We start from the raw sequence: 15,593 nt of genomic DNA, 5'->3' as shown, positions 1-15,593 counted from the left end.
ATAGTCCCACAGTCTGTGTCTCGTGTTCTGCTGGAGTACTTCTGTCCATTGGAGGGTGGAGGCAGTTCAGCTCTCACCATTACTTTTGAGTCCCTGAGTCATTTGAGTACATTTTTTTCTGCTAACCACCCATGACTATTATGGGATGTGTGTGAGCACCCCCTCTCTCCCACAGTCAAAAACCTTCCTAGTTGTTCCCCTGACCTCTGCAGAAGCTCACACCCAGCCAAGCACTCAAGTGCCTACATGTACTACAGTGATATCTGATGTTGTCTCGGTGGCCACTCAGACCTTGCTTCTTTTGTGTGCTAAGAGAGAGAAGCTATGCATATAGGCAACTTCTTTTCTTCCCCCTCCTCCCCCTGCCCCCTTTTACAAGGATTAATAAGTAGCTGAATTCTACTTGGCTTGATTTTTATTCTGTTCTTAGGGCTTGCTTTGGTACATAACGATAATTTCCTGCTGAACTGCTTCTGCTGCACTTTGCCTGTTTCACTTCCCTTCCAAGAGAAGTGACTGCAGAGTAAATACCAGACCAGCACTGTGTGACTCCTAGGCAGGGTTAAATCTGACCACATAGCCTTGTGACTTTACCCAGCTTCTGATTTCACCAGCAATGGCTTCCAGTATTTAGCTAAAGAAATATGTTTGCTATGAAATGAGAGCCCAAGTTTTCACCTGTGAATTCTCAGCCATCCGCAAAGCAGAGCACGTCTCCAAGATCTCCTGTGCAAACTATCTGCTCTTCTGATCTGAGAAATTATGAGAGGAGAGTAATACTACATCAAGAGGGTTTTGCCCTAGCATTGCCAGGTCCTCATTTTATTATGAGGACTGAAAAACCACTTTGTATGTGTGAGAGAGCTTAGCATAATAATAACAGAAATTACATTACTATTATTATTTCTGTGCTGGAGGCAGTGCTGCCTGTGGGTCTGTGAAAGTGTGGAGCTCTCTTCCCTCCAAAGTTTTGATAAAATCAAGAGAGAAGAAGAGCAGCAGCTTGTTGCAGCACTCTGTGAGTTGTGGGTTTGGTTGGAGGGTTATGTAAGGGCATGTTTACATACAGCCAAGGTGCATGATGCAGACAGCCCTGAACTAAAACACCTCAATCTACCTCTCTGGCTCCAGGAACCCCCAAAGAGTATTTTCTAGCCAAACGCAGCAGGAGCACGTGGCATACATACCAGACATGCCCGCTGCCCTGAGTAAAGGGCTTACATCAAAGATGAAATAGAGCCGCTGCTATCAAAGAGGGGCGTAGCTGTGCCATCCCCACCCTGGGGCTGCTGGGGGCAGACACCCTGGCAGCTTGAAGGCCCTGGGCAGGGGGAGCAACCCTGGAGCCACTGTGGCTTCATCTCTGTGACTGGGGGCTCTTGCACACAGCAAATGCAAACCTAAAATCAAAAGACTTCTTTGTACCCAGCTCGCACAGGCGTAACTGGCTACACAGTGACTGAGAGCTGGGACTTGGAGGTGGAGGAGAGTTCTTGCTGTGAGATGAAGGGCAAAGAGAAGACGGCTGCTGCAGCACAGCCAGGCAGGCTGCATAGCTTCTGCCAGTGCCAGGTGAGGGCACACCTCCAAGGCATGTCATCCCCATCCCAAAAAACAGCACTGAGAATCTCTCACTGCTGTCACAACAGACAGCCTTAATGAGGGACTCAAGGAAAAGGCACCAGTGGCTTTACCTGCTTCTTTTTGTTTTGAGATTGTATTTGGTGTGAGGACAGCCTGGAAGAATGCATGAGGTTACTTGCAGAAAAGAAGTATTACTATGACCTGGGCTGGTGCTCCTGGAGTCATGGCTAGGCAGAGGCTAAGATGGAGACAAGAATGAGAAGAGCTGAGACATTACCAGTTTAAATGAAGGCTTGAATCTGAAATGTGTGTAGATAAAAGAAGCAGGTCTTGGGAGGGCTAGGACAGTCAAACCACTAAGTGGGAAAGCAAGAGGTACAGACTGGGAGGAGATGTTGGGGACTGAGGAAAGCCACAGTGACTGGGGTTGTAAATAGAGTGCATAGAAGTATCAGAAAGAAAACAGAGGAGATGAGAAAATATGAGAGATCAGCTCCGCACAAGACCTATCTGGAGGAGAAGGTGCTGTGTTACCAACTAAGCATACTGAGATCTTTTACATAGAAAGGGCACGATTTTACAGGTTACTATCAGAAATGTTCACTCTCCAAGCTTCAGCTTTAACTAGGAAAAAATCAAACACTGTCTGATGACTGACTTAATTACAGACTCTTTGCTCACTGAATTATATTAAAATATTTAACTTGTACTAGGAAACATTCTGTGTTAGAAAACTGAGTTGAACTAGAGGCTTTTTAACTTTTTTTAAAAGTAACAAATATTCTACTTCTTCAGTTAGTTTTCTGATAAATAGACATTCATTCTTCAGTAACACACGCTCACTTGCATTTTTTATAGTTTTCCCATTAGAGAGAGAGAGAAAAAAATGTTTTTTCTTAATCTCCTGAATGAAATGCAGTCACCAAACTTTCAACATGCAGTTTCTTGCTGCAGTAAAGTCAGCTCTTGGCAGTAGTGATAAACTGCACAATAGGTGTTACAAAACTGATACCACACTAAGCCATATTCAGAAGGAAGCATTACAAACTGGGAGGCATGCTCACCCCCCAAAACAACCACCCCAATCCCCCTGACATTGAATATTCATAACCAGATGTCTTTTATTGCAATTTTAACATCACTTTTGGAGGACGCCTTCCTTAATCAAATACTATTGCCTTTAAAGATTAGTGTTCACAGCCTAATCATGCTGCACTTAGCTTAATTTGCTTTGCTATGGACTCATTAAATTCTTGCTTTTGGTCAGAAACCCTACCATGTCTTGGCAGAGGAACAGGAAATCTCTTCTCCATGCTGCAGGGTTGTGACTGCTCTTTCATTTTAACCCATTGGCCGGAGGGTGCTGCAGCAAATTACATCTGGGTCACTCTTTCCTTCCTGTGTAAAGAGGTGACAACTGCTTAAAACGCTTTGTCAGCTGGACAATTGGGACAAGACAGAGAAAAATTATTCTAATGTCAAAAAAATGCCCACAGAAAGTGTCTCGTCACACACAATGAGCAGTAAAGTGTATTTTGATTGCTGGATGAGCTATTGCCTGGCACTAGCTCTAACTGGACTCCCTTTGTGCTGTCATGCTCTTCACGTGCAGCTGAACTGAACTAAGAAAAAAGTCAAACTCTTTCTTATCTTTGGTATCTTCCAAGAAAACCTGTTTGAATTCTCAACCATAAAGGTGTGAAACTGGCTTTCAGAGAGGATAGCAAATCCAGTCTGACCAGCACTGACAAGGGTATCTCATGGTAGGATGACCAATACAGCTGTTACAATAAGATGAATTTTTTATTATTCAGAGATATGGCAGTCACAGGCAAGTCCCATAAGCACACGTGAAGAGTCAGTAGAACAGGCAGAGCTACACTTTCAGCAGCAAACCTTAAAATAGTTTGCTTTACCACACTGATGCACCTAGGACTTTTGGTAGTAGAGTTGTGTTCTGGACATGCAGGACAGCGTGTTCATATGTCTTTCCATTTTCTGTACTATTCAACGTATTACAGAGGTACTAATTTAGAAGTGATCTGTACGTGTTGGCAAGGAACTACTGCTACCAGAAATGCCAATTTTGCTCCTCTAAATGGAGCAAATGCAGCATAAGTTCTCTCTACATGAGATGGATTGCCTGAGACCTTTATTGGCAAACTTAATGGATGAGGACATATGGGAAGCAACACTTTGGACAAATGGATCATGACTTTAAAGAAGAGTATGATAGAATACTTAAGAGATTTTTGTATCACTAAAACCCCATTATTTGATATTCTGCACTATTTTCTTTACAGAATTTAACTGCATAAAATGTTTGCTGCTAATTCTGAATTCTCATTTTAATTCAAGTATTTCATGAAAATTTTCTTCATGATTATTTGTTCATTAATACAGATATGTTATGAAAGATTTTGTTTTATTCATGATGCATTTGCTAAAACTGCAATAACATCCTTTTATTAACTTTTGAATTATGATAGAGAGAACACACTATTAACTTGAACTTTGCAACATTTGACCGTGAGCTATATTATCCCAATAGTAGTTTGATTCATTGGTTTTTGCATGAAGCAAAAATCTCTTAGGGAGTAAAGGTGGATTTGCTTAGGTAAAATCTGTGACATTTTTCTCTACTGGAAATGGAATACAATTAGAGAAATACATGTTTAGAAGGACAAAGTGCTTTCGGAAAGCATAGGTAATATCCCACTAACAAAGCAGCATAGGGTACTCAACTCTGAATATTTCTTTTTAAAATTCAGAAAAATTAATAAGAATTTTTAATTAAGAATTAATAAGAATTAATTAAGAATAAAAAGAATTATTTTTAAAATTAGGAAGTATTATGAAAAACAATTTCTTTCACTAGTTTGTACCTCCAGTATTATTTATTCTTTAAAGATTTAACTTGCTGGACTTCTAGTCTACTGTTGGAGGTTCGATGTGTCCAGCTATCCTAGATGAAGATCCTCCATCTAGTCATCAATTACAGACGTTAATTGGGGTGGGGGACACATCATTAATCAGTTGCAGAAACGTCCTACGCAGGGAAACAAATAGATGAGTAAGATCTCGAGATCATTATTAGTGGTAAGTGTTGTTCTGTTAAGTATTTGCATGTATATGATGGAACATTGCTTGGCTTTTTTTGGATTTGTCTTTTCAGTTTTTTGGGGGTTTGGGTTTTTTTGCTTTTCAGCAGGAAAAAAAAAAAGGAAAAAAAGAACTGCGTTTGAACAAGAGTAACTGAAGGGAGAAGCAAAAAACTTTTTTTTTCTATCTTTTTTTTTTTGCTGTTGCATGACAATGCAAGCAGGAATTACTACTTTAAAAAAAAAATGTGCTGGTGTGTGCTTCCTGTTCCAGTTTGTTTAGTCACAAGTCTGAATTAGATCTCTCTGTTGGTTGGTTTCGTTTACTATAAACAGGTCTTGTGCTTTGTTTCAATACATCAAAGCCCATAGCCAGGCACAGACAGGTAATGTAAAAGGGAGTGAGAAAGTTTACAGTCTTACTTTATTGTTTCTTTAAGCCTTCCAGACAACGGTCAGAGGGATCACCCGGAGGTTAAAGACGGCTTGGTTGATGTTTGGTTTTTGTTTGGTTGGTTTGTTTTTTTTTTGTTTTGGTGGGTTTTTTTGTAAGTTGGTTTATCTTTTTTCCTTTTCTAGAAACCACATGTAACTTTAGGTCAGAAAAGTGTAAAATGTGGCACTTCTTTAACCAGAGTTACCACTGCCTTGGGGTAACTGGATCAGGCAAAGGTATAGGCTCCTCTCCCTCCTATGCTGATGCCGGTGATGATGTCCTTCAGGTGAGTACCAGAGGTTTATTTTCTTTTCAAATATCTATTTACCTGAAGGATGCAGATTGCTCAGAAGGGTGTTTTCTCAGGACTGACACAGCCAAAAAAAAAAAAAAATCACTGGTTTAGCTCTTTAAAGAAAAATGGGAATCACTCCCTCCCACAGTATTTTGAGTAAAGGTGCTCTAAAAGTTTGCTTCTTTCCAGCCTTTGCATCTCTCCAGGTTTCCCTCTCTTTTAGTCCTTTCGTGTTTTGTTTTTTGTTTTTTTTTTTTTTTTAATCTACCCTCTTAAAACAACAGGAATGCTGTACTGGCCCTCAGCCAGCCGAAGCTCAGCAAGCAGGGTAAAATTTCAGTTCAGATTTACGGGAAGGTGTTGGGAGTAAAAATCTGGTTTGGTGAGTTTAAGGTAGGGAGTAGTCAAGAGACAACCTTGCTACTGTGAGTGCGGAGAGAAAGACAGGAGGAAGGGGGGAGGACTATAATAAAAACCACCCAGGCTGTGGATTACAGACCAATTTTTCCCCTGTCCGATTTTCCGTGCGTGTTCCTGAGCTCTTTCAGCCTTATCGAGTTTGTAGGCAGAAAGTCGGGTCTGGGGTGGAAGAGCTGTGCGGTGCCGGCAGGGAGCTCAGCGACCCCGCTCAGCGCCCTGGAATGTGCGGCTTAGGGCAGGGGCGAGCAGGGGCTTTGGCTTAGCTGGTACTAATTGCAAGTTTTAGTGCTCAAAAACTCTGAAGGAAAAAAAAAAAAAAAAAAAAAAAAGAGCCAAGAGAGGGGGTTAACGTTAGGAGAGCTGGAGAGCTGTTGCTCCAAGCAGCAGTGCAAGGAGTTGCTCAACTCTCACTGAGCAGCGCGGTAGGAAGGACAATGCGTTAGGTCGCTGCCCCAAAACGTTGCCGCTGCTGCGAATGGTGCTGGGCGCTGAGGTGGGCTCCAGGTAGGTGCTGTCGCTTTTCGGTTTGCTCCACACTTGCTCTTCCTTACCTGAGGATTGGATTGTTCTTTACTCTTCTGTGATTGGGTTGACAATGTAAGCAAACAGGAGTTCACTCAGAAAACACATTTAAAAGTATTTTTAGGGGGGGAAGGCAAATGGAGAGGACTGCAGAAGTTCTTGGTGAAGTTTTGTTGACTCTTTCCAAGTGACAGATTTCTGGTGATTCTGAAGAAAGCCGAGAGATGAGAGGCAGAAGCAGGTATTAAATAAGGATAGAGTGAGAAGTGATTTGCAGATCTGAGAGTTTTAAATTAAAAGATGTATATTGCTCCCTGTCAAAGAAGAACCACGGCTTGATGTGCCTAATGTCTTTGGAGTCAATTTCGGAAGGAGTAGTTTGTTTGTATGGCTGCTTCTTTTTGAACATTTAAAATACTGTATTTACACAGAACGCAGATCGGTGGTACAAGTGACAGGGAAGTGACAAGAGGGCTCTGAAGCTGTTCTCTGCCAGTCTGTTATAGACATTAGCATAAGAATGGAATCTTATCTGTGAAAAGTTTCTGAAGACCATTTAAAATCCATGTTTCTATCAGGAGGTCAAGCATCTTTTTCATGCTGAGATATGTGTGATTAGATGAGAAATACCAGGTCTCCTTATTCACATTAAAAAAATAGCAGATTTTTTTTTTTTTTTTTTTTTTATTTTAGAGGTAAGGTTACACAGCTCATTTCTTCTTAGGAATGTAAAAGAAAACTCTGAGCTAAAGCCAAACTATTGTAATAGTTAAAGATGGGCTGGGACCTAACAGGTCGCAAAATCCCTCCTAAATGTTATCAGCTCAACTGGGCTGACCCGGCAAAGGGCAGGAGCATTAGACCAGGCTGAAATGAGCCGCCTGAGGCTAACGTAAGTTGAGTATCGGTGCTCTTATGTGCCTCCTAGACTTTGGTAATGATAATTTGGACAAGCCTGCAATTATTTTTTACCAGTCGGGCCGAGTTCACATGATGCGAGAGGGGGAACTGGGTGCGTTTCGCAAGCGCGGCGGCCTCGGGAGGCCGCGGGACGGAGCGGGGGCTGCGCCCCGGACCCCGCGCCGCAGGTGCCGGGCCAGAGGGGGCGAGAGGTCACAGGCGGTGTTAAGCGGAGCCTGGTATATAGCTGGAAAACGGGAAAGCAGCATGTACTTTTAGAGAGCAAAGGGAGATAACGCCAGGAATGGGCCGCTTGGTGTCCGGCAGACTCGAAGCTAAAGCTAACAGACTGCTGTCTGGGAGATAAACCAAGAGACAAACACTCATTTTGCACATTCATTCTCTCTCCCCCCACTCCTCGGCATATTCCCGTCCTGGGAGAGGTTGCTCTCCTGGCTTTTTTCAGAGCTGTGCATCCTGCTGGGAGCCGAGGGCAGCTGCTCCCACCTCGCCTTCTCGCCTGGGGAGAACCCAGCCCCCTCCCCTGCTTTTAGAGGTCCGACTTCTTCTGAGACACATACTAAGAGTGGTTAGGGAAATATTTGGAGTTGACTGGCATGTAAATAGGGTTGTTAATAATTTCTGAGTATCCCTGCTACAGCTGAGGATGCAAAATCTTTGTTTGAAGTTTTAGAAAGTAAAGAAATGAGCTGCTTTCAATACAACAGATTAAAAAATGTTGAAAACCTTGGAATAAAAGTATTTAATATAAGCAGTGGAGATGGTAGAGCTTTCAGGGAATACGGTTTCTATGGCAGTTTGGTCTGAAACCTTGACCTTGTGTGGCCTGTGCCTGGCTGGCTTCAGCAGGGCTACCCCTGGCACTGTGGTCTGCTGTTGCAGCTTCCCACATTTTGGAATTTTGATTTCCTCACATGGCAGAGCCCCTTCACTTTGAGCTCTGTGAAATGTTACACGCTGTTACGTGAAAGCTGTGACACCATCTGACAGAAGGCAGAAGGGGGTTTTTTTTTGCTTGTTAGGATATATTTTTCCCACTGTCAGCTCTCTCCCCCTGTAAAAATTAAGATCACTTGGGTAAAAAGCTGGAAATTATGCTTTTTTGGTAGCTGAATAAAAATATTTAATCCAAGCAACATAGATGCCAATTCTTGCTTCTACCATCATAGGCTTTTAGTGGCTCTGACAACAAACGAAGTTGATTTTTATGGTCATAAGTGAATACAGAATTCCTGGGTTCATTGGGTTGGCAATGCCATAGTCAAAACTTATTAATATCCTACAGCTAGAGAAGAAGATCTAGGGGTTACTCTGGAGTGGGTATGTGAGTACCTGTTTGTTTACCATAGGAGCCCACAGCACTATTTGAGTGACAAACTCCAGCAGATGTTATACAACACCTACAGTTGAAAAAAACCCATAATCTTGGCTTTTTAATTCAAACTGCTGGCCCTGATCATATGTGCATAGCTTCCCAAAACAACATTGCTCTGTTTTATTGAGAAATTTAATAGGGGCAAGTATGTGCTCTTTGTGAAGAAACATTGCCACATCCTGTTCCTGTTGAAAAAAAAATCAATTACTTGGATGAACAAAAAGATCAGGTTTGCTTTGTAGCAAGGAAGCAGATCTGACAGATTAACTATGAAGAGTCTATCTCCATGCCTGTATATGGGTGTGTGTAGTTACCTTTTTTGTCAAGAAGTTGAAATCTCCAATTGCTGATGACCTAAACTCACAAATCCTTTATTAAATTGTAGTCACTTCAGAATTTGTTTCATATGGGGAATTTTAAGTGCAATTTTCAAGGTTGTAAAATGAATCCTGTGAATGGAATATTTTTGTAGACTCCTTTAGCAGAAGGAAGGACTCTGACCTTTATCTTTTCAGTACGAGACCTAAAATAATATTTCTTTCTGCTGTTGTAATTTTTTTCAGTAAAATGCTTCTGGGTACACCTAGCTCTTGCCAAGATCAGGAACATCTCAGTAGCCTTGCTGAGACAATGCAGGCTTTGTATAGCTATGGCTGGTGGGGTTTTGGTGACACAGTAAACTCAACAGAGCAAAGCAACTTCTTAGTAACTGCTAAGCTGACTACCTGATATTTGAGGGCATTTTTTGTCCGTTTGAGGCTTCTATTTGCCACGATCGCAAGCAAGATTTTATTTGAAAAGGAGAAAGAGATTTCTGATATTTTTAAAGTGTGTTTTACATAGTAAGAGTCTGGATGTTATCTTTCACCTGGCTAGGTCATAAAGCTGAGACAAAATCAGCACAGACACGCTTATTTATCATGAGATAGAAAGAAACTACAAATGCACAAGAATCCTCAACCAATAATGAGACAACAGAAACTTTCATCTGTTTCCAAAAGGGGAATGTCTTAGCCAACCACTGACAACCAAAATGCTTTCTATTATATTGGCCAATGTGAGGGCCATTGGGAGGTTTACTCTGGAGAAGCAAAATGCCAAGTGATGTAGCTCAGGGTTTGCATTCATGTTTTGGCCTTTTGAGTACCTAATGGATGTGCTTGAGTTCTGCCTTTGAAATAAACTGAAATACTTCCTCTGCATTTTTATCTTTTATTAAAGAAACTTAGTAAGGTCTATCACAAGTCAGGGTGTAGGTTGAGTTTCAACAAGTTGAGTTCTCAGTTACATTCAAGATGCCATTAATGATTGCTGTGTCATAGACCTGGGATTCCTGACCTGGGTGTTTCTGCTGTGCGTGTACCTGCTCTGCAGGCAGAGCGGAAGGACTGTCACTGCCATGTGGGGTTTATGCATGAAATACCCGGTGAGAGGCAAGAAATGGATTAGATGTGGGTGGAGCACAAGGAAGTGGTGAGAGGGTCAGCTGGGTACAGAGTGAGCACAGCATGCCAGCAGACTGGCTGTTGTTGTACTATTTCGGCAGCAAGAGAAAGATTTTAGAAGGAATTTAGGAGAGGTGAGCAAAGTTCCTCTGCAGTTCTGACCAGGGAGGTAGTCCAAGGGAGGAATTATGAGGGAAAACAGAAAGGCACTTGTTGGGAAGCATAAAGCGGATGTTCAAAAGCTCCAAAAGGCACCCATTTGTGCTATTCAGCTCTGCCTGCCTCTGTAAGTGCTGTGCATAAGGACACCTTTTATTTTACTTGTTTGAGAATGGAAAGATGGTCAACAGGAGCACAAAAAAAGAATGCCACACTCAAAGCTATGAAAATGACCCTTGAAATAGTATTTTGAAGATGAAACAGTGGATCAAGATTGTAGATCAACAGCAGATCAGTTATGAAAGCAGAAGAAAGAATGTTGCCATTAATGAACTAATGTGAGGATGAGACCCCAGAGAACTGTCTAAACTATGAGGGCAGATAGATAGTCAATGTCTTTGACATGCAAGTGGAAAGAATCAACAGATCTTAGCTGTACCTTGAAAGCAAGGCTGCCCAAATAAACACTGTGCCCTGCCTGCAAACAGAGCAGAAATGGTCTCTGTGGAAAGGAGAGAAAAGAGACTTTGGGTATCCCTTGAGAGTGGGGGTATTAGAGACTGTTTAATGCATGCTGAGCTGGAAGCAATGGCTAGTCTTTCACTCTTTCTGTCAGAAAAACTGGGTTAGGGGCATTGGCTGGACTGGATATTGTGGGGAAGCAAATTTAAGGAAATAGAAATGTAGGGAGAATTTGCAATTTAACTTGGTGGAAAGATAAGGGTTAAAAGCAAAAGAAAAAGCATCAGGGTTGATGGAGTGGAAATCACAGAAAGGCTGAATGGTGGGACATAATGGGGGAGACTAATGGATGGTGTTGAATGGGACCACTTGAAGGTTAGTGCAGAGAAAATGCAGCAGTAGAGACCCTGGAACCTGAACAGTGCATGGCAAATAAACAGGTTTGTCTAAATAAACAGGCTTTTTGTTGTTGTTGTTCAGGTGTTATTGGGGTTTTTTGGGGGGGGAGAGGGAAGCGGGGGTTGTTTTGATATTTTTTTAGGAAAAGAAAAGGATCTGAGCAGCAGAGAATGGAATAGGTGAGATGGATACAACATGACAGAGGGGTGATATGGGTCACCAGCATAAATCAACAACAGTGAAAAAAGAAAAACTGAGAATCAAAACCAGAAGAGGAAGGTGATGGAGGAAGGGGAGGCATCTGCTGTGAAGAGAAGGAAGGAAATGAGAAGTGAGGGATCCTTGAAAAGAGGAGGAGGAGGAGGAGGAGGAGGAGGAGGGATAGGGCAGGGAAAACATCAACTCACTGAGTCTGATCCCAGTTACTGAAAACGTGAGAGAGAGGTACTTCATTAGGGTTTGAAAGCCATGCTCAAGATTTCAGAACCTGTAAGGAGGGAAGTATGAAGAGACTGGCTAACAGGTCTTTAAAGCTGAAGGGTGTGCTGGGGTGACAAACAGGTCATGAGGACTGAGCAGCAGGGTGCAGCCGAGGGAACTCTCCAGCTTGGGAAGGGAGTAAGAACCAGAGCTAGGAAAAAAGGGATGAAAGACAAGGAGAGAAGACAGAGTCAAACACGAACATGCACGCAGGGACATGTCCTATAAATGTTTCTGCAACAAAAGAGCACGTTCAGCTCACCTCAATAAAATATTAACATTATTACCGTGACTTGAGGCCATGTCCATGTCATGTGCATGCTTCTGGCAGTAAAATTTCTGTTGACTGTGTATGCTGAAATTCCACCAGAGTTCATTAACTGCTATCCACATCCTAGTGTGAGTGCTAGTCCCCACAGGAGGTGTTTCACTGTCATTAGTATTTTTTTAAAGGTAGCACTAATACAGTGCCTGAAGCTCACAGGAGCATAGTCACAGGTAAAGCTGCAAGCAGAGGTAGACTTGATGGGTCAATGTATTCAAACTTTTGGGAGTACCATACAGTCTGTGGCTTTGGAAGAGGGACTCTGCCCTTGGCTTCTTGGCCTCATGAAGAAAAGACACTGACTTGCTGAGAGCACACGTTCAGTGGATAGTAAGCTGGAGGCACCCCAGTCTGGGTTGAGGAGATCTGAACATGCTTGTTGTTGCTGCCGTGTGTGGTGTCTTAGTCAGTGTTTACGAAGTGAATGGGAAGAGGAGATGCTGCTGACAAGGTTGTCTGCTCACCCTGAGCACCCAGGCCCAGGGTGGCTGCAGACATACCCAGCGGCATTGCACAACCCCAGGGCCCAGAAGCAAGCTTCAACCTGGGCATGGCCCTAACAGGCCACAGTTGTCCTGCAAGGAAGGGGGAAAAAAAGTGTTTTTCATAGAGGATAATTGTATTGAGCAATAATAAACAAAAAGGCTTCTACGTGCTTCTTACACATACTGAAGTTCCAAGTCTCAACTTACCTGTGTGAGTCACAGGTCAGACATGTGGGTGTAGAATAAATCTTCCTAAGCACCATAGGGGTGTCAAGGGGTGTCTGGGATGTCAGGAGAGTGCCCTGCCTCCTGTGGTGTATGATCAGTGGGAACAGGGTCCAAGATAGGCAACAGTTCCTGAACACTCCTGTGACTGTGCTGCTCTGCTCCTCTCTGCCTTGTAATGTACCAACCTGTGGCCCCTGGAGCCCCCAGTGATGTTGGAAGGTCTTTTCTCTGATCTGTGTTTTGTCACAGGTGGTTGCAGGTCCTTGTTGCAGAGACCATGGTCAGTCTTTATTTCTTTGGAAAGCTCTGGTTTTCTGCAGGTAGTCTGCAAGCTTACATTTCTGGTAAGCAGTAAGACAGACTGACAAACAGTTTCAGTTTTTACTGTCTGCTGACCTTATGAGTCTAAGTAGGAAAATTCCTGTTGAAATTCCTGTGCAAATTCCTGGCCATTCCCATGGCCACCTGTCTCGGTGAAAGTTTATCAGGTCACTGTCTGGTTGATATACGGGGCTCTGTATAAAACATGCAACTCTGAGGGATGTGGAATGTATTGCCAGAAGCTGAGTAGGTGCGTTTAAGTATTGCTAAACTGGAGGCACTGGTGGCCTTGTCTGTTGGCTTTTGTATCAGAATGAAAAAAGCCCAGGGAAAGTGTTTTTCTCATAGAGCAGTTCCAGGGCTTTCCCACCTTCCCCCCTCCACCTCCTCACCCTCCCCCTGTGTCCATCCCCCCTCCACCTTTCCCATCTAGAGCATTATCTGGAGTTTTAACAGCATCCTTTTGATTCCTTTCATCTCCTAAAGGTGAGTTTGTGGTGGTGTGCTAGTGGTAAGAGAGGCACCATTAAAAGATGTTAGGAATTTGAAAGGCATTACATGTGATTCCGCTGGCCCCTGGGCTATGGGATTGCTGAGAACAGGTTGCTGCCACTGTTGTGGTGTCCATCCCACTGGCCTTTACCAAGGAAACTGAAATATGAGCCAGATCCTGGCATTTCCATTTGTAGGTAGTTGATCTTTAAAAAAAATTATTTCTATTTGTATATTTATAAAAATATATAAAGAGTATATGCATTGTACGTATCCATACAAATCAGTCTGTCGGTTACCATATTTACTTCTCTTTCAGGGGGATGATCTCGATGGGATCATTTTCCCCCACTGTGCCATAGTTTCCCCACTGAGAGACAGGAAGTATGTATTTTTTTCCCTCTCCTCCTGTGATACACTAGAAATACACTCTTGAGGAGTGCCACAAGAGACAAGTAGTTAAAGAATATACTGCATATATAGAAGAGGTAATAGGGATGTACCTTATTCTATCATGAAGCATCTCTCCCTCTATGTTTTCCAACTGACACAACAGGTTTTTATCTAAATAAATAAGTTGTGTAAAAAACACAGGGCGTCCAAAGAAAATTAATGCAAAACTGCTGATGGTGCGGTCTATTTACCTGTAATAAACCTAATTTTATGAAAAATACCATGTATCTGTAAGCCTAGAAGGTTAGGTCTGCAAAAAATCTTCATACTGGTAATAGTGAAAATCAGTTAAAGACTACAGCTCTGTGAGTGCTGCTGGTACCCAAAACAGGCACTGCACAGGGGATTTGATAGCCAGACGTAAGTTCATAGTAACTTCGGACACACCTTCATGGTTTTAATACATAGGCAACCTGTATGTTCTCTTTTTCTTGTACTCCAAAGTAACCAGAAAGGATCCTGCTACAGTTTGGGAGCTGTAATCATGCCACTACAGGGTGGATATGAGGCTATCTGTCCCCTGTGCCCTAGGAATACCCACAAACAGGTTGGACAAGCCCTTTCCAGAGCTGAGGCCAGTGCAAAGAGGATTAGATAAGCTTGCTAGTTGCTGTTGTGCAAGTTTCTTTCAGAGTTCTGTGTTCAAAGCAAAACTTGGCCAAAGCCACAGAATCAAAACTCCTCTGTGGCTGGACTCCATCCATATGGTGCAATACAGCCATCAGGAGCACTTACTGCTCGCTCACCACTTCCCCATCCTCTGATGTTCACCTTCACCTTCTGGCACTGGCGCCAGTTTCTGGGACTTTCATGCTCTCCACTGGCTCTCTCTGTGTCAGTCAGTGAGTTTGGGTCCGTGGTCGGGGATCCGTTTGCAAGAATGCAAAGTGAGTGGTCTGTGGAGCACAAGGGCTTATATAAGCTGGTTTAGAGCATTAGGCAGCTGGATGCAGAGATGTTGAGACCATGGAAAAGCAGAAGGGATGAACCCCCTACCTGCCAACATCAGGAGCTTTGAATGACAGGCAAGGGGAAGGAACCAGTCTTTCATATTCACTGCATTTCCACGTTGTTTGTATCTGGGTTCCAGCCACCAAAATGCAGGAAGGGCTTGTACCTGACCTCTGACAAGCAGGCACTGCTTTTGTGTCTTCTTAGTCAAGCACTGTGACATGGACAATGTGAGATGAACAGCGTTTTGTTGCTCCTTCTATAGATCCAAACCACTTCTATCGCATCTTCTCTTCGTCTAATCTTATTGGTTTCATGTTACAATCCTTGCTGTGCTTCCCTATTTCCAAATCAAAGCACAATCTTTCTGCAAAAAAATCCCAAAGCTGTCTCTATTTTGAAACGTGGCCTGGTTTAAACAAAAAACATCAGGTGGTGGTTAACTCATCGGTTTGTTAATCCTTACCTGGAAAGTAACTGATGCCAAAATCATTGCTTTCTTAAAGCTCTTGCAAATGTCAATCACCATTAAGTGAAGGTTTCTTCTGAATTCACATTTACTGTTGTATGCATATGTGCAACAAGGTGTAGAACAAGCCAGGCAAGAAGTGAAAAGTATACGAATGACTGGTTTTGCAGGAAAAGCACCCGTGTAAACTGAGGAAACCTGGGTTCACATCCCTGCCTTTCCACAGAAAATGACATACCCGAGTTAACAATGGCACAGTCAAGTGGGTTG

The 15,593-nt window shown here is 42.9% G+C and overlaps 1 protein-coding gene across 2 annotated transcripts in view; it reads left to right on the top strand.

Moving 5' to 3' along the window:
• Nucleotides 1–4,969: 4,969 nt before the first annotated feature.
• The window catches only part of RBM47 (RNA binding motif protein 47), an 81,226-nt gene continuing 70,602 nt past the window's right edge, over nt 4,970–15,593 (top strand). The window contains exons 1-2 of one of the 2 annotated variants that reach the window (XM_027642907.1): nt 4,970–5,071; nt 5,265–5,407. In XM_027642907.1, the coding sequence (XP_027498708.1) occupies nt 5,379–5,407 (29 nt within the window). In that variant the 5' untranslated portion in view covers nt 4,970–5,071; nt 5,265–5,378. Of the gene's footprint in view, nt 5,072–5,264; nt 5,408–6,185; nt 6,341–15,593 lie in introns of those variants that run through there. The other variant, XM_027642908.1, reaches the window with a different exon arrangement.

The sequence above is a fragment of the Corapipo altera genome, unplaced genomic scaffold (genome assembly GCF_003945725.1).
Source record: "Corapipo altera isolate COAL_440 unplaced genomic scaffold, ASM394572v1 22, whole genome shotgun sequence".
Lineage (NCBI taxonomy): Eukaryota > Metazoa > Chordata > Aves > Passeriformes > Pipridae > Corapipo > Corapipo altera.
This window is presented reverse-complemented; position numbering and strand designations above follow the sequence as displayed.